At 40.8% G+C, this 25040-nt stretch overlaps 1 protein-coding gene across 5 annotated transcripts in view; it reads left to right on the forward strand.

Annotated features, from left to right (window-relative positions):
- HELZ (helicase with zinc finger) overlaps positions 1–25040 on the forward strand; it is a 159254-nt gene that overhangs the window by 22550 nt on the left and 111664 nt on the right. For all 5 annotated transcript variants that reach the window (XM_043585067.1, XM_043585061.1, XM_043585062.1 and 2 more), the window contains 7 exons: positions 1412–1639; positions 3961–3997; positions 13404–13528; positions 16119–16175; positions 21270–21321; positions 22679–22754; positions 24815–25013. In XM_043585067.1, coding sequence (XP_043441002.1) covers positions 1430–1639; positions 3961–3997; positions 13404–13528; positions 16119–16175; positions 21270–21321; positions 22679–22754; positions 24815–25013 — 756 coding nt within the window. In that variant the 5' untranslated portion in view covers positions 1412–1429. The remainder of the gene's footprint in view (positions 1–1411; positions 1640–3960; positions 3998–13403; positions 13529–16118; positions 16176–21269; positions 21322–22678; positions 22755–24814; positions 25014–25040) is intronic.

Raw genomic sequence — 25040 nt, forward strand, 5'->3', positions numbered from 1 at the left:
GTCATCATGCCCAACTCACTGCCACTGTGTTCTGGGTGCCCGTCCACGGCTTTCTCCCCTCAGCTCTCGCTGTGTGCGGCGCATGGCAGAAGAAGAGCAGGGGAGCCTGGGGCCAGGTTGCCGTCAGAGCTGGAGAGGCGGCAGGAGGCTCGCCGGGGCTGCGACAGGAGAGGAGGCGAGAGGGACCGATGAGCACCTGGGGCCGGTGGGTCAGGTGGAAGGTGGGGAAGAGGAGGAGGGCTGGCAAGCGAGGTGGGGGGGGGGGCAGGAAACGCACTCTCCGTGCCTGACCGAGCTGGTGACGGGCGGTCCGCGAGAGTGCTCCCGCGACGCAGTGTCGTGATCGGCAGTCCACGGGGTTGAGGTCCTCTCTGCCCAGGCGTCGTGCTCTCGCCGTGAGCCATCCAGCTGGGGCGAGGCCGGGCTTGCATTCGCAGACTCTCCTCCTCGGACCGCCGTGGTGGTGTCTTCCTGATGGCCGTGCCCGCTTCTCGCCTGTTCTTACGGCACTTCTGTGGGAGAGCCTCCTTCTTCCTGTGACAGCCCATCACGCCCCAGCGCCTGTGGAATAAAGCCCTCCCTTCTTGCGGCCCTTGAGGTCATTCGCGGCTCCTCCGCTTTCCCTGACACACCTGGAGTTTAGGTCACGTGGTTGTTCCTCTTGGTGGTTTCACTTGAACTCTTCTCTCTGAAAATCCCACGTACGCTCTCCCTGTCATCTCTGTGTAGGGATCTCCCGTTCACCGTTTGAGGCCAGCTCATGCCTTGTGGCAGATGGAATAAGTCTTTCTCGGAATTGCTGCTCTTGCCAGAATCGGAGTTGCCTGAGAGCAGCCGTGCTGTGCTCCATCGTGGACTTCGGGGCTGCTAGCACAGGGCCCGGCCTCGGGGAGTGTTTGCCGAATTGAATGAATAGGCGGTTCAAACTGGCATTTTAGCCAGGTTTTTATGTTGATGGGAAAAATCCTGCACGGTATAGGTCTTGATTCTCTGCGATCCCAGTCACGGAATTACAATACTGAAATTGGGAGGTTCGGATATGAAGCATTTCTGTACCTTCTGGTTTAAAAAAAAACACACAAAACAGCCTTCATGGTTTGTTGCACCTTGCAGTCCTCAAAGTCATGTTTCCTTTATCAATTTGACTCATTTCTACATTTGGTGGTTGGTTGTGTGATCTCGACTTACGGTTGACGTTATGCTTGGATCTTAGTAAAGACTTCATAAAACGTAAAAGAGAAGTATAGATTTTGTAGCATCACAAGGCTCAGCTGTGACCTTGATCAGAAGGCTGGTTGAGAGTAACTATTCCGAGAGATAATTAAACCAACAGAGGTAGGAATGAGACTAGAATTGAAAACGAGTGAGATTTTAAAACCTTCTCTGACCTGTCCTTTCTTTCTGTCTTTAGGATTTTTGTCCCTGAGTCATGGAAGACAGAAGAGCTGAGAAGTCATGTGAACAAGCGTGCGAATCACTTAAGAGGCAGGACTATGAAATGACCCTCAAGCACTGCACAGAGGCCCTCCTTTCTCTTGGCCAGTACTCCATGGCCGACTTCACAGGGCCATGTCCACTGGAGATAGAAAGCATCAAAATTGAGAGTCTTCTTTACAGAATCGCCTCGTTTTTGCAACTGGTGGGTAAACACTGTCAATAAGCCAATGCTGAGCCGTGAAAAATAGACTTTTTCATTGAGTGGGGAAAATCGTTGGCCACAATCACCTAAGTCCGGGCTGATGTGTCTAGTGATTGCTGAACATGTTTGACAGCAACAACTGGTTTTACACCTTTAAAATTGTTTAATACAACTTGTTGTATAGCATTTTGGGTTATCCACTCATTCAGCAAATATTTATTGAGTGTATACTATGTACCGGACACTGGTCTAGGTACTTGATAGACATTGGTGGAAAAAAATGATCTTCACGGTATTTTTTCTAGCTGGGGGACAGACCCTAAACAGTACATCTTACACATAAGTAGACACTTGAGAGTGTTAGAAGGTAGCAGTCTGCTGGAAAAAAAAGTCATGGCAAGGGAGATTTGGGGATATAGGGTTAGGGTTGGGTCTGCAATTTGAAATTGAGTGGTCAGGGTCGGCTTTGCTGATAAGGTGATACGAAGGAGGCAAGGGAGCGAGCCATGTCAAAATCTGGAGGAAGAACATTACAGGCAGAGGCAACAGTCAGTGCGAAGGTTCTGAGGCAGAAGCCTGCCTGGCATATTTGAGAAATAGCTAGAAGACCAGTGTGCTGGAGAAAAGTATGTGAGGGGGAGTGGGCAATGGGGCTGAATCCTGTGGGGCCCTCCAGGTCCCTATAAGGACCTGGTTTTCTTCTACTTAAGTTGGGGAGCTCTTGTTAGGTTTTGAGCAGAGGAATGGCATGATCTGATTTGGCAGGGATTCTTTGGCTTTTATATTGAGGGTAGACTCTGGAGGGGTAAGTGAGGCAGGGGGACTAGTTGGGAAGCTGTTGGAATAATCCAGGCCAGACATGATAGTGACTCAGGCAAAATGGCGGCCGCAGCAGAGAGACTGAGGAGTGGTTTGATTCTGGTTCTAAGTTGAAGGTCGGACTAGTATGATTTCCTAATACATTGAATGCAGGGAGTGAGAGAGAGAGAGAGAGAGCGGTCACAGATTACTTACTTCGATGTTGCTTTGTCTGAGCAATTGGAAAGTGGAGTTTCCTCAACTGAGATGACAAGGCTGTCGGTGGTGCACAGGTTTTGTGGGGCAAGTTGGGAGTTCAGTTTTGGACATCCTGAGTTTGAGATGTCATTTAGATAGCCGGCTGGAGATGTTGAGGAAGCAGTCAGGCAGGTGTGGAGTTTGGGAGAGAGGTCTGGGTCAAAGATACTGACTTAAGAGTTGGGGGCCTGTAGATGACATCTAAAGTCTTGAGCCTGGGTGAGATCACCAAGGGAATGAACGAATGTACATAGAGAAGAGGAGAGGACCGAGGACTTAGTCTTAATGGCACTACAGTGTGAAGAGGTGCAGGAGAAGAAGAGGAACCAGCAAAGCAGCCTGAAGAGCAACGCTTGACGTAAAGGAAAACTAAGGGAGGGCCGTGAACCCGTAGCCAAGTAAAGAAAGTGGATCCAAGTGAGAGAGTGGTCAGCAGTGTCTGTTGCCGTGAATGTAGTAGTGAGAATTGAGAGGCGACGGAGATGTGACAGTGCATCTGAATGGGAACGAGTCAGTGTAGACCGCGTGTCCGGCTGGATGCAGTGGAGGTCACTGGAGACCAGCACGAGAGCAGCCTCCGTGGAGTGGCGGTGCCCATCTGACTAAAGACGGTTCGAGAGTCACCGGGAAGGAATTGAAGTACATGAGTAGAGACAGTTCTCGGGGAGTTTTGTCCCAAAGAGGCACAAAAAAGTGAGAGTGGTAACTGGTGGGAGAAGTGAGGTCACAAGAAGGATTTTTTTAAGATGGGTGAAGTAGCCCCATGTTTGTTTAAAGGACTGAATCAATGGAAAGCAAAAAAGTCAGTGATGTAGGAGTAGAGGAGGCTTGCCGGAGCGATGTTCTTGAGCGGGTTATAGAGCAGGTCTGCCCCAGCGGTACGCTAGAAAGGGCCCTGGAGGCTGGCCTGGTAACAGGCGGAAGGCAGAGAGTGCGCTGGGAAGCGGGCAGACATGGGGTGACAGTCCTCGGGAACTCTCTTCTCAGGGCTCTGTTTTCTCAGGGGAGTCGTTAGCTGAGCGTGATCGTGAGGGTGGAGGTTCTGGTGGTTTGGAAGTAGAGAAGGTGCGGAGGAGTGTGAGTAATGGACAGGGAAGGACATTATATTGTTGGTAGAGCACATGAGTTAGTTTTGCTCTGTGAATATTAAATTCCAAACATTAATAATCACACTTTGAAACAAAGTTGAGTTTTTGTTTTTGATAAAATCTGTTTTAAGCTGCCCTTGAACGACTTAATTTTATCTTGTATCTTTTATTTTGCAGAAAAACTATGGGCAAGCTGATGAAGATTGTAGGCATGGTATGTTTAAGAATGGGACTGTTTTCTGCTTTGAAAATTTTGAGTTATTTAAATTGAGCACTTTAAGATTTGATTTTTTTATATGCTGATTTCAAGAGAGATTAAAACATTTGAAACCCCCTCACTGTGGTTACTAGTAACTAATGTGGATGACGACTTTCCTGCTCTGATGGATGTACATCTGAACGTTGTTCATCGTCATGAGTGGGAACACTGATAGTGTCCTTTTAAAGTTTGTGTGAGTATTTTTAGTCAATAAGAGCCAAATTTTAAGACCTGTAACACACATAGATTAAGATGTTAAGCTTGGATAAATTGAGAGGCTTGTCTGTCCATCTTAGAATGTTTTTTTCCCTTCAGTAGATGTCCCTTAGAGAAGAGAGCCTGACTGGCATGCTCGTTAGTGCTTTATTTCTGTTTTCTTTGGGCGAGAAATTAACTAGAAAGATTTTTGCTCTTTGGGTACTCGTAGAATAGGAATGCTTTTCTTCGTGATTCCTGCCAGTTCACTGGAATGAATCTCTGAGTGAGTGGGAGAAGGGGTACAGTGTGTGGTGGGAAGTTTTGCTTCAATCACAGCTGTGATTTGAATAATAGAATGTTTCGTTTATCCAGAATTTGGGGGAGGGGTGCTGAGGTGTTAAAAAATAAAAAAACAGTTAATTTTTTTATTACTCCTTTGTATCAAAACTTTTAAAAGTATTAACTGTTCTTGTTGTAAACCTTAAAAACTATCTGACATACTCCTGTGGCATATTGGACATAATTTAACCATTCACTGAAGAATGTGAACGCCCTTTCACAAAACCTTTACTATCTCTGGACATTTAAAATTACCCACAACAACAACAAAAAATAAAATTACCAGGGAGCCAAATAACAATAAGTCAGATAATATAGAGGAATATGAAGAAGGGAATCATTTCCCCTTTTTATCCCATCTGAAGAAATCATGGTTATTACCTTGCTGTATCTTTGGTATCTTTCTCTATAGTGATAAATACAAATGCCTAAAATATGTAGATAGGGGTTTTCCTTTAAAAATTAAAAAAGATTCATGTGATCAGTACAAAGCAGATTGCTTTCTTACATACCAACAGATCATAGATAGGTGTCTTTCTTTTTTTTAATTTCTGTTTTTATTTATTTATTTATTTATTTATTTATTTATTTATTTATTTATTTATTTTGAGAGAGAGAGAGAGACATAGCGAGCGGGGAAGGGGCAGAGAGAGAGAGAGAGGGAGAGAGGATCCCAAGCAGCCTCCGTACTGTCAGTGCAGAGCCTGATGTGTTGCTCGAACTCATGAACCGTGAGATTATGATGTGAGCCAAGATCAAGAGTCGGACACTGGACTGACTGAGCCACCTGGGTACCTGTCATGGATATCTTTCTAAGTTTCTCCAGTTCCAATTACTGCTTAATATTCCATACTATAAATGTTTTCCTATTTCCTCAAAACTTCTCATATCGGTAGGCGTTCAGGTGGTTCTTGTGTCCTCGTTTGTCGTTATAATCCATCCTGTAATAAAAACATATTCTTCTTTAGTGTTGCTAGTTTCTGTAGGATAGTCTTTTTTTTTTTTTTTAATTTATTTTATATGGAGAATACTTTATATGGAGAATACTCAGTATTCCTGAGAAAGTGACTTTTTCAACGTTTATTTATTTTTGGGACAGAGAGAGACAGAGCATGAACGGGGGAGGGGCAGAGAGAGAGGGAGACACAGAATCGGAAACAGGCTCCGAGCCATCAGCCCAGAGCCCGACGCGGGGCTCGAGCTCACGGACCGCAAGATCGTGACCTGGCTGAAGTCGGACGCTTAACCGACTGTGCCACCCAGGCGCCCCTGTGTAGGATAGTCTTAAAAGTTGGATGTCTGGGTAAAGGAGTCTTAAAAGTTGGATGTCTGGGTTAAAATTGTATACTTACAGTTTTAACAGATGCTGTCAGATTAGTTCAGGTGCACACACCCACCAGCAGCACATGCGTATGGCCCTGCCGTGTAATCACACGGACACTGGAACCTGCCAGTCTTGATGTTTTGCCAACCTCACGTGTGAGAAATGGACACTCTTTCTTTAATTTTCGCTCCCTTGAGGATTAGCGAGGTGGAATACAGTCTTCTCCTCTTGGAGATGTACAAAGTCCCAGAAGGTTAAATGGTTTGTGAGAAGTCACAGGAGAGTAAATGCTATTGGTGAAGGAGCATATGGAAAAGGTTGCATTTTTCTGTTTCATTTAGCAGGTTTTTAAAAATTTTTTTTTAACGTTTATTTATTTTTGAGACAGAGAGAGACAGAACATGAATGGGGGAGGGGCAGAGAGAGAGAGAGAGAGAGAGAGAGACACAGAATCGGAAGCAGGCTCCAGGCTCCGAGCCATCAGCACAGAGCCTGACGCGGGGCTCGAACTCACGGACTGCGAGATCATGACCTGAGCTGAAGTCGGACGCTTAACCGACTGAGCCACCCAGGCGCCCCTCATTTAGCAGTTTTAAAGTTAGATACTACTTTACAACTACTGAATTACTAAAATAAGTGTTTAACCAGCAATCTTTTGGAGGTGATGGATATGTTTATATGTTTACTACCTGCCTTGTGATGATAATAACATGCGTGAATACATATATACAAACTCACCAGATTGTATACATTAATTATATGCAGTTTTTGTATACCAATCACACCTCTATGATGTTGGGGGAAAAAAGTTTAACCAATGTCTAGGATAAAGTAATGAAATAAATATACTCTTGTGTTGGTGGAGTGTGAAGCAGAATGCAGCTTGGTAATATGCTTATACCCTTCGACCCACTAATCTCATTTCTGGGATGCTATCCCAAGTAAATAATCCAAAAGAAAGAAGAAATTGTGTGTGGAATGGTGTTCATTGCAGTGCTGTGTGTAAAAGTGAAAAATCAGTTAGCTTCCAGTAATGGAGGAGTTCTTTTAATGAAATTCTATGCATTCCTTGTTAGCATCTATGTGATACGGAAGCACATGGAAAATGCTTGCTGAGATGCCAGAGCAGTGTATATAGCTGTTCACTTGAAACAGACATTCGGGAAGATTAGCCAAGTTTATATGTATGTGTTGCTAGTTGTAGAGTTCTGCTATTAGATGAATTTTTTTTTTCTTTTTCAACTTTTGGTAACATTATGTAAAATAAAATACCATGGTCAGGCAGTGAGTTAGTAATAAAAAGCAAGTCAAGAACCTCAGTCTGTTAATTATTATACTACTTTGTAACGCCGGAGAACTGTTCGTATCCTAGCGGCCCCAACCTTACGTTTGCCGTCGTAAGTGTTACGTAATACAGTATATCTTTTTTTTTTTTTTTTAAGTTTATTTATCTATTTTGAGAGAGCACGGGCAGAGGAAGGGCAGAGAGAGAGAGGGAGACAGAGGATCCCAAGCGGACAGTGTGGAGCCCCATGCGAGACTCTGTGCCATGAACTGGGAGATCCTGACCTGAGCTGAAATAAGAGTCGGACACCTAACTGACTGAGCCATATTGTTTTGACATCTGTTCCCTTACCGTGAGGCTGTCAGTTTGCATTCCTTGCAACTCTCAACGTGCCCTGTTGTAACTACCTCCTCCCCCTTTCCATTTGCTGCTTCTGACCTTCTGATTTCACTTTCTCAGACAGGGTTAGGAAAGCAGGCAGGCAGTCTTGGTTATAGAATTAAAAAACATGAAAAGTTGTTTTGTATTATGAAGAAATTAAAATACATAGGAAAATAGAACAAATAGTTTAATAAGCATTCATATTCTCAGATTGTAACATTTGACCATATTCACTTTTTTCTGACATATTTAAAAATAATGCTAGGTTGGGGCGCCTGGGTGGCGCAGTCGGTTAAGCGTCCGACTTCGGCCAGGTCACGATCTCGAGGTCCGGGAGTTCGAGCCCCACGTCGGGCTCTGGGCTGACGGCTCGGAGCCTGGAGCCTGTTTCCGATTCTGTGTCTCCCTCTCTCTCTGCCCCTCCCCCGCTCATGCTCTGTCTCTCTCTGTCCCAAAAATAAATAAACGTTGAAAAAAAAAAAATGCTAGGCATCGTGATATTTACCCCTAGCCAAGTTAGTATTCATCTCTAAAAAATAAGGCCATAAATGCATAACCATAATGTTATTATTAACAAATAAAATGGGCAGTAATTCCCTGTGGTTTTGTGAGGCTGAGCCTCGCTTTGGGCTCTGTGCTGGCAGTGCAGAGCCTGTTTGGGATTCTCTCTCTCCCTCTCTCTCTCTGCCCTTCCCCTCATGTTGTCTTTGTCTCTCTCAAAATAAATAAATTTTAAAAAATTGACAGTAATTCCCTAATATTACCTAAAACCCGCTCTCTAATCAAATTTACTTGGTTGTCCCCAAAATATTTTTTATGGCTGATTTATCTCCAAGCCAAGAACTAAATTAGAATCATATTTTTTTTTTTTTTAAGTTGACTTATTTTGAGGGAGAGTGTGAGCACATCCAACCTGTGGAGGGAAGGACGGAGTGGGAGAGAGAATCCCAAGCAGGCTTTGTGCTGTCAGCGCAGAGCCTGATGTAAGGCTTGATCTCACGAACCGTGAAATCGTGACCTGATCCGAAATCAAGAGTAGGGTGCTTAACTGACTGAGCCACCCAGGTGCCCTGCCTTTTCTTTTTATTGATGATTTCCTTTGCGGTGCAAAAGCTTTTTATTTTGGTGTAGTCCCAATAGTTTACTTTTGCTTTTGTTTCCCTCGCCTGAAGAGACAGACCTAGAAAAATGTTGCTGAGGCCGATGTCAAAGAGATTACTGCCTGTGTTTTCTTCCAACAGTTTCATGGTTTCACTTCTTTTAGGTATTTAATCCATTTTGAGTTTGTTTTTGTGTGTGGTATAAGACAGTGGTCCAGTTTCATTCTTTTGCATGTAGCTGTCCAGTTTTCCCAACACCATTTACTGAAGAGACTCTGTTTTCCCCATTGTATATTCTTGCCTCCTTTGGTATACCTTGAACATTTTAGAAAAATACCTTGATTAGGCCTAGCATTTCAATAACAGATTTAATTAGTTAATGTTTATTTTTGAAAGAGAGAGTGTGAGCAGGGAGGGGCAGAGAGGGAGACAGAGGATCCAAAGTGGGCTCTGTGCTGACAGTCGCGAGGTCACTGCGGGGCTTGAACTCACGAACCCTGAGATCATGACCTGAGCCAAAGTCGGACGGACACTCAACTGACAACTGACCCACCCACCCAAAGATTTTAAAAATAACTAAGGACTTGATGAAACACCCTGATATGGTGATGTGACTGAAAACATACAGAATCATACCACTTACTGTACTTAAGGCTTATTTTAAATCACCTTTCTCACTGTATGTAATTAAAATTTTTTTTTTTTTTAACGTTTATTTATTTTTGCGACAGAGAGAGACAGAGCATGAACGGGGGAGGGTCAGAGAGAGAGGGAGACACAGAATCTGAAACAAGCTCCAGGCTCTGAGCAGTCAGCACAGAGCCCGACGCGGGGCTCGAACTCACATACCGCGAGATCGTGACCTGAGCCGAAGTCGGACGCTTAACCGACTGAGCCACCCAGGCGCCCCATCTCACTGTATGTAATTTAAAGAAGGGGAATTACATTTTAATTGTTGGTTGTCTCCTTTTGACAGCCAGAGGCTATTTTGTGGAAACAGTTGAATGACTGTTCCTTTAATATTAGTTTCTGGTCTAAAATATTTCAAGTAATACATATTACAGAAACTAAAGATAGAGAAGGGGGTAGAGACCTGAGTATAGCAGCAGAGGTAAGACTTTCAGGTCTCCTCCTTGGTAACTCAGTAGACAGGAAGGAGTGGTCCAGTTTGGGAACAGTTGTGTGCTTACAGTAAAATCTTACAGATAGTTGGTGGGAAGAGAATTTTTCTGCAAGGCGTTGTAACATATTTACAATTGCTCAAGATTAGATTACACTTTTTTTTTTAATCTTTTCTTAGTTTATTTATTTATTTTGAGAGACAGCGAGCACAGGCAGGGGAGGGGCAGAGAGAAGGAGAGACAGAATCTCAAGCAGGATCTGCACTGTCAGCAAAGAGCCTAATGCGGGGCTCGAACCCATGGACCACAAGATCATGACCTGAGCTGAGATCAAGAGTCGGACACTCAACTGACTGAACCACCCAGGCGTCCCGATTACACTTTTTAAAAATGAATTTTACTTAAGAAATTTTTATGTATTTTTGAGAGAGAAAGCGCAAGCGGGGGAGGGGCAGAAAGAGAGGGGGACAGAGGATCCGAAGCGGGTGACAGCAATGAGCCTGATGTGGGGCTCAAATTCACAAACTGTGAGATCATGACCTGAGCTGAACGTGGACATGCAACTGACTGAGCCACCCAGGTGCCCCTAGATTACATTCTTAATGTTCTCTCTTTTGGCAAGTTCAATTATTATAGCTAAGGCAAGTTTAATAATACATGAGGCTGTATTTTGTTTTCTTTCAAGCCTTTTCAAGATATTACAGATAATAAGGGACCAGGTTGGCATATTGCAGTTTAATCTCGTTATATGATACAAAAGCAGGAGAGTTTTTTATGTATAATTGTTGACTGGTTTTTTTGCGACAGTTCTTTATGTGGGATCCTGCAAGACAAACTGCATTGCATTTTAGGGCAACGGTTAGAAAAAAGTACATCAGTACTGATTCTTGTCTAAAAAAGGGAGAGAAAGAAAAAAAGGAAACGTAATTTTGATAAATATTGAGGCCTTCAAACATGAGTGCAATGCAAGAGCTTTTGCACAGTAAAATTCAGCAAATACCTTGTATGAAACTAAATATCTATAAAAGGCTTTGTAAAATATCATGTGATTTAATATTCTCTAAACATGACATAATCACCTGAGGTTGAAATATCCTTACAGATTTTTCGTTTTCCTGAAACATTCTTCAGCTTTTGACAACTAGTTTCTTAAGCAGCACTCAGTACTGCTTTATAATTTTTACAAGGGGAGGGTAACATCTAGGGGACTCTTACGAGGAGACTGCTAGTCTCCTACTTGACATGATTAACACAGTTCATCTTTACTGTAGCCTTATTAGGTAGCTCCCGTCACCTCCATTTTACAGGGGAGGAAGCAGGCTTAGCGAAGGTAAATAGTTCAGCCAGCCCTTAGTAGGACTGACTTTTCTTCAGAGCATTATATTTGCAGTGTATTATTTGATCCTTACAACAAACTTACCCGTTTCTGTTTTACAAGTGATCACACTGAGGGCCAGAGAGCTAAAGTGCCTTTGCCAACGGTCCTACTCGTTTTCAAATATAATTTATTGTCCAATTGTCATACAGCACCCAGGGCTCAGCCCAACAAGTGCCCTCCTCAGTGCCCATTCCTCCCTTCCCCCGCCCCCCGCCACTATCCACCCTCAGTTTGTTTTCTGTATTTAAGGGTGTCTTGTGGTTTGCCTCCCTCACTCCCAGTGGTCCTAATGGAATAGTTTTAGGAATAGTAAGAGCTGAGGGAGACATAGACTTACTGGGGAATCTTACAAGATGTTCAAGATATTCTTTACGATACTCTGTTGGAGTTCACCACTTACAGGAATTACCCAGGGACAGTTGAGTAGATCTGTAATGTGGAGGGAGCAAGACGACAGGTTGGCCCGCACTAAAAGTAATTGAATGAAAGCTTAACTACAGAGAGACTGCAACTTTCAATTTAGTAATCTGCTTTAATAAAAGTATAGGCATAAGGATGTTTATTGCAGTGTTAGTTTCAATAGTTAAAAATTGGAATTGTTCTGGAGCCAGGGAGTAGTGAACTAAATTGATAAATCTACTTGATGGAACACTGGATGGACAATAATATGATAAACACAAACCCTCAGAACATGGAAGATCTTGAATATGTGAAGGGGAGATAAAGCAGAATACAGACTGTTATGTTTATATCAGGTATAATCATGTAAAAATTATGTAAATATTGATAAAAATTGGAAGAGAACGTAAGTAAGTGAACACAGTCTGTTTAGTTGAGTGATGGACCTGTGGGGACTTTTTATGTAGAGTTTTATTAGTGTTGTTATAATGTTATTTGTCGTAATGGAAAAATTGAACAATATAACGAAAAGATATGTTCAGTACAACCAAAATAAATACATTATGAGCAGACCTGATAGACTTTAAATATGTAGTATATTATACTGATACTTAAACATTTCCTTGGAAATAATTAGAAAAAAATGCAGTTTCCAAAATATTTTATTCCAGCAAATTATTTTCTTGCAAAGGAAGCTAAAGTGTGTACAAACTAAAAATAGAGTCTTGGACTTAGCAGTGAAGAGAAAGATACAGATTGTTTTACTAGTTGAGCCATTACAGTTGCTGTGAGAAATCATCTCAAATGACGTGGCATAAAAATGAGTATATTCTGTATTGTTCTAAATATGTGCTCTTGTGATTGTATTAAATCTGCAAACACTTGCAAGCAATTTGATTAGCATTTGCTATGGCCATGTGACATTTGGGTTCTTAGTTAATCTTGCTGGTTTTGATGAAAGCGAATTCTTACCTGCTTAGGAATACCACCTGTTGAATTTTGTAGTTTCTGTTCTTAATGCATTTTAAGTGTCACTGTGGAAAATGTGGAAATTTTATTCAGAGAATGTTTCTACCATTTAATATCCCTCATTTACCCAGCTGTCATAGGTTGAACGGTATTTTTCACTCTAGAGAGAGCTTTGAGGTTAATTCTGCCTGTGATTCTTGGTGTGATCCTACTGATTGTAGGCTGGAGTGAGTTAGATATGTGGACTGTCTAATGTTCTTTCATTAATTAATTTTTTTAAGAAAATTATTTATTTATTTTTAGAGAGATAGGGCACACGAGCAGAGGAGGGGCAGAGAGAGAGAGGGAGAGAGAATCCCAAGCAGGCTCCATGCTCTCAGCTCTGAGCCTGACATGGGCCTTGATCCCATGAACTGTGAGATCATGACTTGAACCAAAATCAGGAGTTGGATGCCTAACCGACTGAGCCACCCAGGTCCCTCTGTTCTTCTCTTTATGCATGTCTTGGACAGAACGGAAACATCACTGCTTTCCTCTAGTACTTGAATTTTTTTTTTTTTTTAAGTTTTTATTTATTTTGAAAGAGAGCAGGCAAGGGGCAGAGAGAAAAGGAGAGAGAGAATCCCAAGCAGACCCTGAGCTCTCAGCACGAAGCCCAACGTGGGGCTCAAACCCACGAGCACAAGATCATGACCTGAGCTGAAATCAAGAGTTGGACGCTTAACCGACTGAGCCACCCAGGCGCCCCTTGAAGTTGTTCTTTTAGCATAGAAGTAGTCATCCTTGTGATAGTGTGCTAACATTATAATCAGGAAAATGTATGTATCGAATGTTATGTGGTTAATGCTGGCTATTTCTTCCTGACAGTGCTGGGGGAAGGCCTGGCCACTGGAGATGGTGCCTTCCAGGCAGTGCTTTGCTGCATGCAGCTGAAAGGAAAGCTCCAGCCTGTATCCAACATTCTTGCCAAGTCGCTGACAGGAGAGTCCCTGGTACGTTGATGAGCTCCGATCCTGAATGTCCGAAACGGGATCCATTTATTTAACTCCCAAGGCGTGTGGTGGGAAGAAGCAGTTCAGTCTGTGCTTTCCTCTTACTTCCTCCTATTGGAAATCAAAGTTTCTGTTCAACAAACTGATGCTTAATCATTGTATTCTTGTAGTAATTTGTGATACTATATATAAGAATTGCAGGTACTTTTTAAAACTGTGGAACTATAAGATAATGATTTTCTTTAAAGATTTATTTTTTTTTAAGATAGTTATTGTTTTTTAATGTTTATTTTTGAGAGAGAGAGAGCGTGAGCAGGGGAAGGCAGAGAGAAGGGGAGACATAGAATCCTAAGTAGGCTCCAGGCTCTGAGCACAGAGCACAGAGCCCAGTATAGGGCTTGAACTCATGAACCATGAGATCATGACTTGAGCTGAAGTCAGATGCTTAACCAACTGAGCCACCCAGGCGCCCCAGATTTTTTTTATTTTTAAGTAATTTCTGTATCCAGCATTGGGCTCCAACTCATAACCCCAAGATCAAAAGTCACCTGCTGCACTGAGCAAGCCAGCTAGGCACCCCCAGATGATTTTCTTTAGAGATGTAATTTAATAAAACCTGGGAATATTTGGGGGATGATTCGATTCATTCCATTCCATTCCATTCCATTCCATTCCGTTCCATTTCATTTCATTTTTTAAGTAAGCCCTAGGCTCAATGTGGGGCTTGAACTGTGAGATCAAGAGTCATGTGCTGTATGGATTGAGTCAGCCAGGCTCACCCCTTATTTTGGGGTTTTAAAATGCTTCTGTCAACTTGTGATTATACAGGGTTCTTAAATCCAGTCATTTGTTTTATAAAATGTTTAAATTTATCTAAAGTAATAATTCTATTTCTGAAGATGTTCATGTGTGTAAGTTAATATTCCACTCTGACCATTCTGATGGAATGATCTAATTCTATTCAGACTTTGGGATAAATTTTATTTTTAAGTTTATTTTGAAAGAAAGAGCTCACACATGAGCAGGGAAGGGGCAGAGAGAGAGGGAGACACATATAATCCCAAGCAGGCTCCGTGCTATCAGCACAAAGCCTGACACGGGGCTTGATCTCACAGATGGTGAGATCATGACCTGAGCCAAAATCAAGAGTCTGATGCTTAACAAACGGAGCCACCCAGCCACTCAGGATAAATTTTTTATGTAGCATTTTCTAGAGTTTTTGTTTGGTTTTGGTTGAGATAATTGAAAGACAGCATTTTGGAACTTTAGAGCTCCCAATGTATAGAAATTGGAAGAAATATTTTAAAACTTTTTTTCATCAGTTGGTTACTGTTATAAAATTTGTGGATATTTCTGAGAAATCCGTGCAAAACAGTGAAAGTCAGCATGAATTCTCTGTACCTCATTTAGTCATCTGAATCGATATATATTGTGAAAACCTGGAGCAAAGTTGTGTTTTCACTGCAAATAAATATATTTGGCTGGGAAAAAAAAGAAATTAGGAAAGTAGTTGGTATACTGCTGAGTATAATGTAATGACCCATCTCAGGAGGTAATAGAGTTTTTTTTCTGAGGGATTACTGTGCAGTGAATTGTTTAATTGGTTTAACGTTGGTTTTTGATTTCACCAAATTTACAAGTGGATATAAAGCTAAACTGTATTACTAATCCAGCAAAATTGTGTAGGTATTTAGTTCTAAATAGATGATAAAGAATATATCTCTTGTTATTAAGGTAATTCTATCCTTTTAAAAACATTTTTTATTTAGTTTTTATTTATTTACTTTTTAATTTACATCCAAGTTAGTTAGCATATAGTGCAACAGTGGTTTCAGGAGTAGTTTCCTTAATGCCCCCGACCCATTTAGCCCATCCCCCCTCCCACAACCCCTCCGGTAACCCTCTGCTTGTTTTCTGTATTTAAGAGTCTCTTATGTTTTGTCCCCCTTCTTGTTTTTATATTCTTTTTTCTTCCCTTCCCTTATGTTCATCTAAGGTAATTCTATCCTTAAGGAAGTTTTCTGTATAAGTTTAGCATATTACACAGTTTAACCTGTGGGTAGAAGTATTTGCTTTTGTATCTAAGTGAAATTTGAACTTCAGAAGAGTGAATATTTTGCCTGTTTTTCTTCAACTGCTTTATTAATGAACTATTTTTAAAGTGCTGTGGTCATTTTATGTGAATCTGAGTCACGGGTAACTGATCGAGTTCACCATTTTTTAAATACAAGTCCATTAGTTTTAGGGGGTAAAAAGCTCAAAAAAAGTTTAGGTTATTTTTCTCTTTGCTCATGGAATCTTGCTTTCTGGTGATGCCCATTGTGAATACTTTATTGAGTTGATTTTAAACTCATACAAGGTGAATACAGTGTTTTATTAGCCACACTGTATACTTTGTCCTGTTAACTTTTTTTAACCTTCCTTGTAGCTGGTTAGCTTTATTATAACTAATGGTAGTGGGTTGGCAGATGAGGATAATGTTGTCTTTTTACAGATAAACCTTAGAAACAGCGGAGGAATTGACTTACGCCCTCAGAGCAAAGAACTAATATACTAACTAGGATTTGCCTTTTTCATTCATCTTTTTCAGAATGGGATGGTAACAAAAGATTTGACAAGACTGAAAACACTTCTCACAGAAACAGAGGTAAGACTATTTCAGTGGATTTCTTTGAAAAGAGTTTAACTCAATCTGGCTAGTAAGTGTTCTGTATTAACATTGGAAAATCTTTGGGCATCGGCCAAGAACAAGGCTATAGGTGGGGTAGTGGATCCCCTTGGCCTTCTTCTGTAGCCCAGCTTGGTCACATCCCAGGAACCCTGCTGCTTCTCATGTTTCCTCTGAACCTCGGGTCTTCCATTCCTAATTCTTGTTAGTAGTCTGTGGCCAACAAATGGAAGGATGGTTGGGAAATTTTAGCGCTTAAATATGTCTGGCTGTTAAGAAAACACTGTCATTAAAAATGTCAAGCCTTTTTTTTCTTTCTTTTTTTTTTATAAGTTTCCTTTTTTTTTTTTTTAAGTTCATTTATTTTGAGGGAGAGAGAGGGAGTAGGGGAGGGGCAGAGAGAGAGAGAGAGAGAGAGAGAGAGAGAGAGAATCCCAAGCAGGCTCCATGCTGCCAGTGCAGAGATTGATGCAGGGGTCGAACTTGTGAACCTCAAGATCATGACCTGAGGTGAAGCCAAGCATTGGACACTTTACCAACTGAGGTACCCAGGCGCCCCTCAAGCACCCCCCCCCCTTTTTTTAACCAACTTAAGAAGTGTGTGATTTAAGGACTGTTTTTAGGGAATGGAGGTTAGGAGATGGAAATAATGTGTATCAGCGTAAATGGTGAACAAAAATGTGCTCTGATGAAGCACTTGAAGGGCATGTGGAAGGCCAGGGGACAGCAGGGGTATGTATAGGCCTATAGCTTTGTAAGTCTCAAATTTCTCTTCCTCATATAGACACATAAAAGTATTTTTATTTAGATGTCTCATTTTATTTATTTTTTTAAATTTTTTTTATTTTTTTTTTAAATTTTTTTTATTTTTTATTTAAAAATTTTTTAAATTATTTAAAAAAAAATTTTTTTTTTTTAACGTTTATTTATTTTTGAGACAGCGAGAGACAAAGCATGAACGGGGGAGGGTCAGAGAGAGGGAGACACAGAATCCGGAACAGGCTCCAGGCTCTGAGCCATCAGCACAGAGCCCGACGCGGGGCTCGAATTCATGGACCGTGAGATCGTGACCTGAGCCGAAGTCGGCCGCTTAACCGACTTAGCCACCCAGGCGCCCCATATTTATCATTATTTTAAAAATGTTTATTTAAAAACAAACAGGGGATGGTCAGAGAGAGAGGGAGACAGAAGATTCCAATCAGGCTCTGTGCTGACAGCAGTGAGCTCAATGCTAGGCTCGAACTCACAAACCATGAGATCATGACCTGAGCTGAAGTCGGATGCTCAATTGACTGAGCCACCCTGGCTCCCCTTAGATGTCTCATTTTAAAACCAGCCATTTTTGTCAGCTTTTATCTTAAATGGAAGCCATGTAAAGTGATTGATTGGCTTATTTATTCAAAAAAATTGGCATGTACTATGTGTGAGGTCCTGTGCTTGGTGCTAGGAATACAGACACCTGTGGTCTGGGAGGTTAAAGTCTAGGGTAGGAGACAGAGATCAAATAAGTTAATTAAACAGCTATAGGTATAATTCACATTGAGGAAAGTGGTATGAGGGAAAGAAATAAGCCTTCCGTGATGGAAAAATAACTGGATTGGGTGGTCCGAGGCTGAGACAGCTGAGCAAGGAATTGAGGATTAAGAAGGTGCCAGTGTCATGGAGATTGAGACGGAGGGTGCTCCAGACAGTCGGAAGATGAGCAGAAGCGCAGGTGTAAACCTTGACCTCCTGTAGATTACTTTCCTGTTCCAAATCTAGTAACATGTCACACATACCAACAAATAAGCAGAGAAGACCGTCCTGATTCGCATAAGCTGAATAAAGATACTATTTGTTTTGCTACAGTTAGATAGGCTTTAAAGAAAATGTTATTTTCTTTGTCTTATTGTGAATTAACTGAGAATCAGTAACCTCTAATTAACTTGAAAGCCATTTCCTTTCTCGTGTATATGTAGCCTTGTGAATTTCTAAGGCTTAAAGGAAGACAGTTAAAGTGTTTTAGACTTTTAACATGAGAATGTAAAATAAGATGACTTTAATCACTTTATTAAGTTTTGGCTTTCTTGTTTTTTATTGCCTTAATTGAATTACTAGCTTTATACCTGATAATCACGCACAGAGATATATGTGTTATGTATTTATATATATGTGAATTTTAATTTTTAATATTTATAATCCTGTCACATGTAAGGCCACAAACATCACTTTGGGTCTTGTTTTGCGACTGTACTTTTGAAAGAAGTGACCTAAATGTTGTTTCTAATCAACTTTCCTAGGTAACCAAAGTAGTATTCTTTTTGACTAATGAACTGATGTTATTAAAAAAAAAATCCATCTAAGAAAAGCTAACAAACAAAGGACCCTCATTTATGATTGTGCATGACATATTTAAAAATAGAAACAATTTGTTATTTAAAGATCGGGCTTAGCTGGTATTGAACTTGAAGTGCTAGTGGATGAGGATAAAGGCATGGAGCTCAAGGCTGACTAATGGGAACAAAAAGAGTATGTTTCTAGTAAGATTTAAAATGTCAAAAATCAATAGATTTGATTGTAAATTTATAGAAGTTGTAGCAATATGAAATTTGTCTGCTTTCCCTGAAGGTGCCAGTACAAACTGCGTGCAGATCATAAGCTAATTGACATTGGCCTTCTGCTTCGGGTCTGAGCAAATAAAAAGGTGTTCAAAAAAAAACCAAACAACCCGGGGCACCTGAGTGGCTCAGGCTGTTGGGCATCCAACTCGTGATTTTGGCTCAGGGGGTTGTGAGATTGAGCCCCGCTTTGGGCTCTGTGCAGAGAGTGGAGCCTGTGTGGGATTCTCTCTCACTCTCTCCCTCTTTCTCTCTCTCTCTCTCTCTCGCTCTCTCCCCATTTGCCCCTCTCCCTTGCTCTCATGCTCTTTCTGTCTAAAATAATAAAAGGAAAAACAAGTAAAAAAACCCAACCCAAACACAACACGTTGGAACCTGAGAGCTTTGGTGGCCAGATACGCAGCCCAGGCTGAGCTTCTGTGCCAGCAGATGTGTCTTTCGCTAGACCCTGCCAGCCTGAGAGCTGGGGTGTCAGCACAGACGCGCCCGCTCATTTGCACATCATGGCAGGTGCTGACTCGTGAAACACACCATGTATTTTTCCCTTCTAACATTTAGAAATGCTTTCAGCTTTATTATAGGACTAAAACATTTTATTGCCGTTTTTTTTCCTTGCATATCTGGTAAATTTTATTTTAATAAATATTTTAGAGGAGGCATTTTAAGTTTATGATTGAAGTGAATTTTTAGGTTTTATATTTGTAAATTTGACGTAGATGAAATCATATTAAAAGCTAGTGTGGGATTATGGCACTTAGATCTGGCTTGTAGAATGTAAAGAGATCTTTTAATGTATCTTCTTTGTGAGCATAGAATCTTTACAATGTGAACAATTACTTCCAATTTAGCTTATATATTCTGATATTCAGACCTCGTTTTGCAAAAAGAATGGGTTGTCTTTAAAAACTTTTTAGTAAGTTGTTTGAGAATCAAGTTTCTACCTTCCTGTAGAAACAGTATCATAGTGACTTAGTTCCAGTCCAACCTAAAAGGTCCAATTTAATTAACGACATATAGGCTATAGTGATACCGTTTTGGTTATATCTAATTAGCATTTAGACGACATTCTTTGTATGGTACAAAACATTCCAGATTTCATCTTGGGATACCATGTCCTCTGATTCAGCTCAACATTTACTGAGCGCCTGTGCTGTTCAAGGTTTTCTGGGTTTTGGAAAGCTGAGATAGCTATGGAAAGCAATCTGTTGGGGCCAGTCCGAGATGCACGTAGCTAATGTACCTGCAGGGCGGGCTGCCTGTGGTCAGGAAGTGCTGGAGCGGAAGTGCAAGCAGGAAAACGAGATGAGCAGTCTGCGGGGAGACCAGGAAGGCAGGAATATGGGGGCTGAGATTAAAGGATGGGGGTGTTGGGTAAAGACCCAGAGGTGATTTGGTACAGGGTAAGATTGGTGGTCATTTGGTTCAGGGGCAGATGAGGGCCTTAACCAGGACAGTGGCAGTGGGAGTAGAGTAGGAGACACGTAGGACAGTCGTTCTAGACCTAGTTGGTCAAGATTTGGAGACTACTCAGTGGGACAGAAGGCAGTTCAAGACGGCTTTTGGAATTTGAGCCTTGCTTTCTTTGTGGATGTGGATCCATTAACTTGAAGAGCAACTGAAGGAGGATGAGATTTGGGATAAAGATGATGCATTTGGTTTGGATATATTTGTTTAAAGTGCTTGGATGATCATCTGTGCATCCCCCCATCTCCTCCATCCCGTGCTTACTGGGCACCCATGATGTTCCCAGTCCTCTGTGAGGTGTGGGAATGCAGAAAGGCACTTGTAGGCTGTTGGCAGTGGGTCTGTATGTGGCTGACAGAATGATCCAGCACATAAAATGCTGTCGAATAGTTAAGAAAAATAAGAAAATGTGCTATGGCTGGCACTTAACTTGAAATGGGGGGTGTAGAATTTAGAGGCAAATTAGAGCCAGAGGAGCAGACTGGGGAGTTACGTGCACCAAGGGAGTCAGGAAATCCAGGAAATCAGTGTGATGGGTCCTCAGCTCCATCATGGGAGGAAGGCTCATCCTGGAGTGAGGGGGACTTGGCAGGATGTGCCCCAGGCCCCAGAGTGGTGGCACTGTACCCCATGCAGGAGAAAGGGCCCCTCGCTAGCTAGTCTTTCTCTGGGTGTTAGCAAGAGGAGAGTGAAATGAATAAGTGGGATGGGGGTGCTCCTCCTTTGGGTTCAGAACTGGGGACGTACACTTTTTTGTTTGGCTACCAGGTAATTTTTGTATAGGGAATCTCTTACCAGTTTCCTTGATGAGGGCCACATAAGTACTTCTTTTCCATATTTAAACGTAGTTTAATGTAGAGCAGAGATGGAAGCACAAGATATTGTTTATTAACATTAACATTTCTAAGTATTCAAACTCAGCCTTTTTGAGAAATGTTGAAAATGTCCAAGTTTAATACAACTCAGTTGGGTATTTCTTATTATAAGAACATTTTCGTTTGAAAAATTTCAGACAGCAACTAGTAACGTCCTGTCTGGATATCACGTGGAAGGCCTGGAAGGGGGTAAGTACCAAATTCTGTGTTACTTCTGCTAGCTGTAATTCCAGGCATTACTTTTTTATTGATTACTGGGAGGACATTTACGGAGTTATGGTACATGTAAGTGGAGGTGTCAGGAGAGGATATAAAAATTTAATTCTAAGAAGTAGGTGCGGATGAAGCAGTTGTTTTACTGGCCCCTTTCTGTAGCGGCGTGGAGTAGTAGAGGCAGGAGGTATCCTTTTCTTGCCTCCACGTAGCTCCGAACGTAAACCTCATCGTTAGCAATGCCGAGTTGCTACATTCTGCGCTAGAGGGAAGCCTTCTCTCTCTCTCTGTCCCAGGCCAGTCCGGTTCTTACTTTTTGGAAGTCCCGATCGGTATGCTGAGTTGTTCCAGCCACAGTTAAAATCCATGACCTGCTCTTCTCTTGCCCCACAGAAGGGGAAGGGGACCAGCATTCATCGAGCGCTTGCTGGGTACTACGTACTCGGTGGCTTTCACAAAAACATGTATTGGCTTCTCCCATCATTTTGAGAGGTGATGAGACTGGTGTTTACTAAAGTTCAGTGATTTTGCCAGTCACACAGCTGGAAAGGGATGAAACGCAGCTTTAAACTCAGCCTGGCTGAATATCTTTGTTGTTGCTGTTGTTGGCGTGTGGGCACAGTGATTTGTGAGGGAATAGAAAATGGCTGTAAGGTCCTTCAAATTTTGCTGCTGCTCAACCTCTACTGCTCTAGCCTTTTCTCTCTTAAGCCTTATTTCCTTGGTTTATTTGGAATCTTTCACCCAAACGAATCAAACCTCATTGTCTTCAGAAGTAAACAAATGTTATTTTTTAGCTCCTACCTCAGAATTCAACTTTTTGAACTTGATTTCGCTTGTAAAAAAGGCTTACTTTATATGATTACATGTGTCAGACAAAGGAGCATGGGTGATAATGGGTAACTTTTTACCCAGTATGCAGTATTGAATTTGCTCTAAAAATTTCCTTCCAGGATGCAGTAATTTTCTCATTCCTGAAATAATTCCTGATAGAGACGCATCTTAAGAAATGACTTAAGAAATGACAAGCATGCCAACCTTTCCCCTGTCAGTTGTTAGGGAAGAGACTGTGTTGGAAACATGTCCACCAGTTGCTAGGAGAGAGTCAGGGTCATCGACTTGATTTCGCTGTTGGGTAACTACTTCAGTGATTTGAAGTTTCATGTGGTTAATTGAATTTCACTCATTTGATTGGTAGAGGCAAGTATGTCATGTCCTTTTTACATCATCTGGGATGATGTGTGTGGAGGGTTTATAGTATTTCTTACACATTAAAATATCAGAATTATTAGCAAGCCTCAAATGATACGACTATATCCTGATTACTCTCTAGGATCTTGTAATGGTTGGCATTTCCGCCCACCACCTAGGGGAATCACAAGCAGCGAGGAATATACTTTGTGTAAAAGGTAACGTGAATTTTTTTTTTAAACCAATGACATGTCTTTATTCAAAGGATAGATAATTTTCCTTCACTTTCTGAAAAGTAGTAATTCCAATCTAAAGAAGATAATATGTGAAGGAAGAAGTATAATGATTGAGTTAAGTGGTTTATTTTCAACTGGAAACAGAAGCCATAATGGTCATTATCATTAAATAAGAAAAGTCAAAGCCAGACCAATGAGCCTTCTATTAATTACAAACAACAATGATCTAAATGGGGATTGTTAAGACTGTGTAGAAATCTTTTATAAAACCAGTTGAATTATTAGGACTGAATTTAATTCTGGTCTCTTATTTATGTGAAATTTACCTAACTTTTGGTGATTGAAATTGAAATGATACAAACTGAAGCAGAGCATAAAGTAGATGAAGAAATTTTAAATTATTTTAATAACTTTTCTAAAAAATATCTATCCATGTTATCCTTCTATATAATTTATGAGTAATTTCTATTTGAAGGGCTAACCTTTCAGAATAGTTATTAAGCTGGACAGAATTATTGCAGTCACGTTTCGAAAGGTTCTTTTTGTAAGAACTAGTAACTAGTGATATTTTAGAAATAAAGTCTCATTCCTATAGATTGTTTTTGGTAATGAAGAAAACTAGATATGTAGTTTTGATGATTGAATAGTTAAGATATCAGATATGATTTTATGTAGAAATAAAGAAACGAAGTAGTAAATTGCAGAAATCCTGGTGGCATCCTGTCGTAGGAGAGGAAAAACAGTCGTATGCAGAGGAAATGGGAGAAAATTTAAGGCTAGGAGAGACTATCAGCCTCTAATATATTTAAAGAAATAATTTAAAACAAAGCAATAGAAAGACAAATATTTGGCTTATTAAGATCTACTTAAGAGAAACAAATGCATGATTTTAAATGTATCTTAAAAAACGTAAGACCTTAATAGTATAATTTAAGTTCAAGAACTTGATGTATCATCAAGAAAAGCTTTAAATACAGTCATCTTTTCAAATAGGGTGAACCGTTTGATAATTTACATTGTGCTGTGGTTCATTTTGTATTTCTTATGGCCTGTATTTTTTTCAGTTGAAGAGTTATCCATAATATAACACCTCTCATCTCTATTTTGCTCTTTATAGTTTAATTTTCATTTTTTCTCTCAGAAGATCTTTTTTTAATTTTTTGACGTTTCAATGGTTTAAAAATTGGCTAGGCCCCGAATTTTGCACGATATTTAAAACTTTAAAAAAAATACTAATAATCAGAGTTTTGCCTTTTTATGTGTTTTGACCACCGAATTATTGTCAGTTGAATTTTCAGAGTCATAAACACTGGGAAACCATTAACTCTTGTCCTTTAAAGTGAACGTTTATGAATTTATCGTTGAAGAATTTAATCTATTGAATTAATTGTGATTCTAATATAAAACTTTTATTCTTAATTTATTCAAAACTTGAGGCAAATGAATAGAGTCCAGTATTTTCAATGAAATATAGGTTAATGGACATAGAGAAAAGGGTAAAGGCTTAACGTTCGAAGGTGAGGAATAGAACCCTTAAGGTTATACTTTAATGATACATTGACATTTTTTTCCGGATGAAATTCTTAGTATGTGGAGCATTTTTCTTGAGGAGAATATCATTTTGGGAAGTAGGGCATTCCTGTGTTTGATGCACCGATCCACTTGATGTCAGTGTTGCTTTAGGAAAATTCTGCTCTAAGAAGAATTGTCTAAATAGAGTTGTTACATCATGAAGGAAACTGCCGTTTCGATGTTGGTTTTGTGGGTGTGGGGTGGTTATGACTGATTACGTTTCGCTTTAGCACCCCCTTATGCCAAAACAGGGATCACTGAGTCTGGGAAGTTGCCGTAGCGATTAACTGTTGTAAATGTTCGTGAACCCTCTTCTCCCTCCTCCATGCAAGTCAGTGTGATAAATATGGCCTTTCAGGAGATAAAGTTTTGTTTTTGTTATTGAAGGGTCGAAGGGCAAATGATGGAAGTTTGTATTCTAAATGGTCCAACAAAGTGTATGATGAAACAGTCTTTCCTATTTTACTTAGATTTTTAGAACAAGGCATCTGTAGGTACGGTGCCCAGTGTACTTCAGCGCACTCCCAGGAAGAACTAGCAGAATGGCAGAAACGATACGCCTCGCGGCTGATAAAATTGAAACAGCAAAACGAGAATAAACAGCTCTCAGGCAGTTACATGGAGACCTTGATAGAAAAGTGGATGAATTCATTATCTCCTGAGAAAGTGGTGAGGAAAATAAACTGTATTGTTGTG

The sequence above is a fragment of the Prionailurus bengalensis genome, chromosome E1 (genome assembly GCF_016509475.1).
Source record: "Prionailurus bengalensis isolate Pbe53 chromosome E1, Fcat_Pben_1.1_paternal_pri, whole genome shotgun sequence".
Taxonomy (NCBI): domain Eukaryota; kingdom Metazoa; phylum Chordata; class Mammalia; order Carnivora; family Felidae; genus Prionailurus; species Prionailurus bengalensis.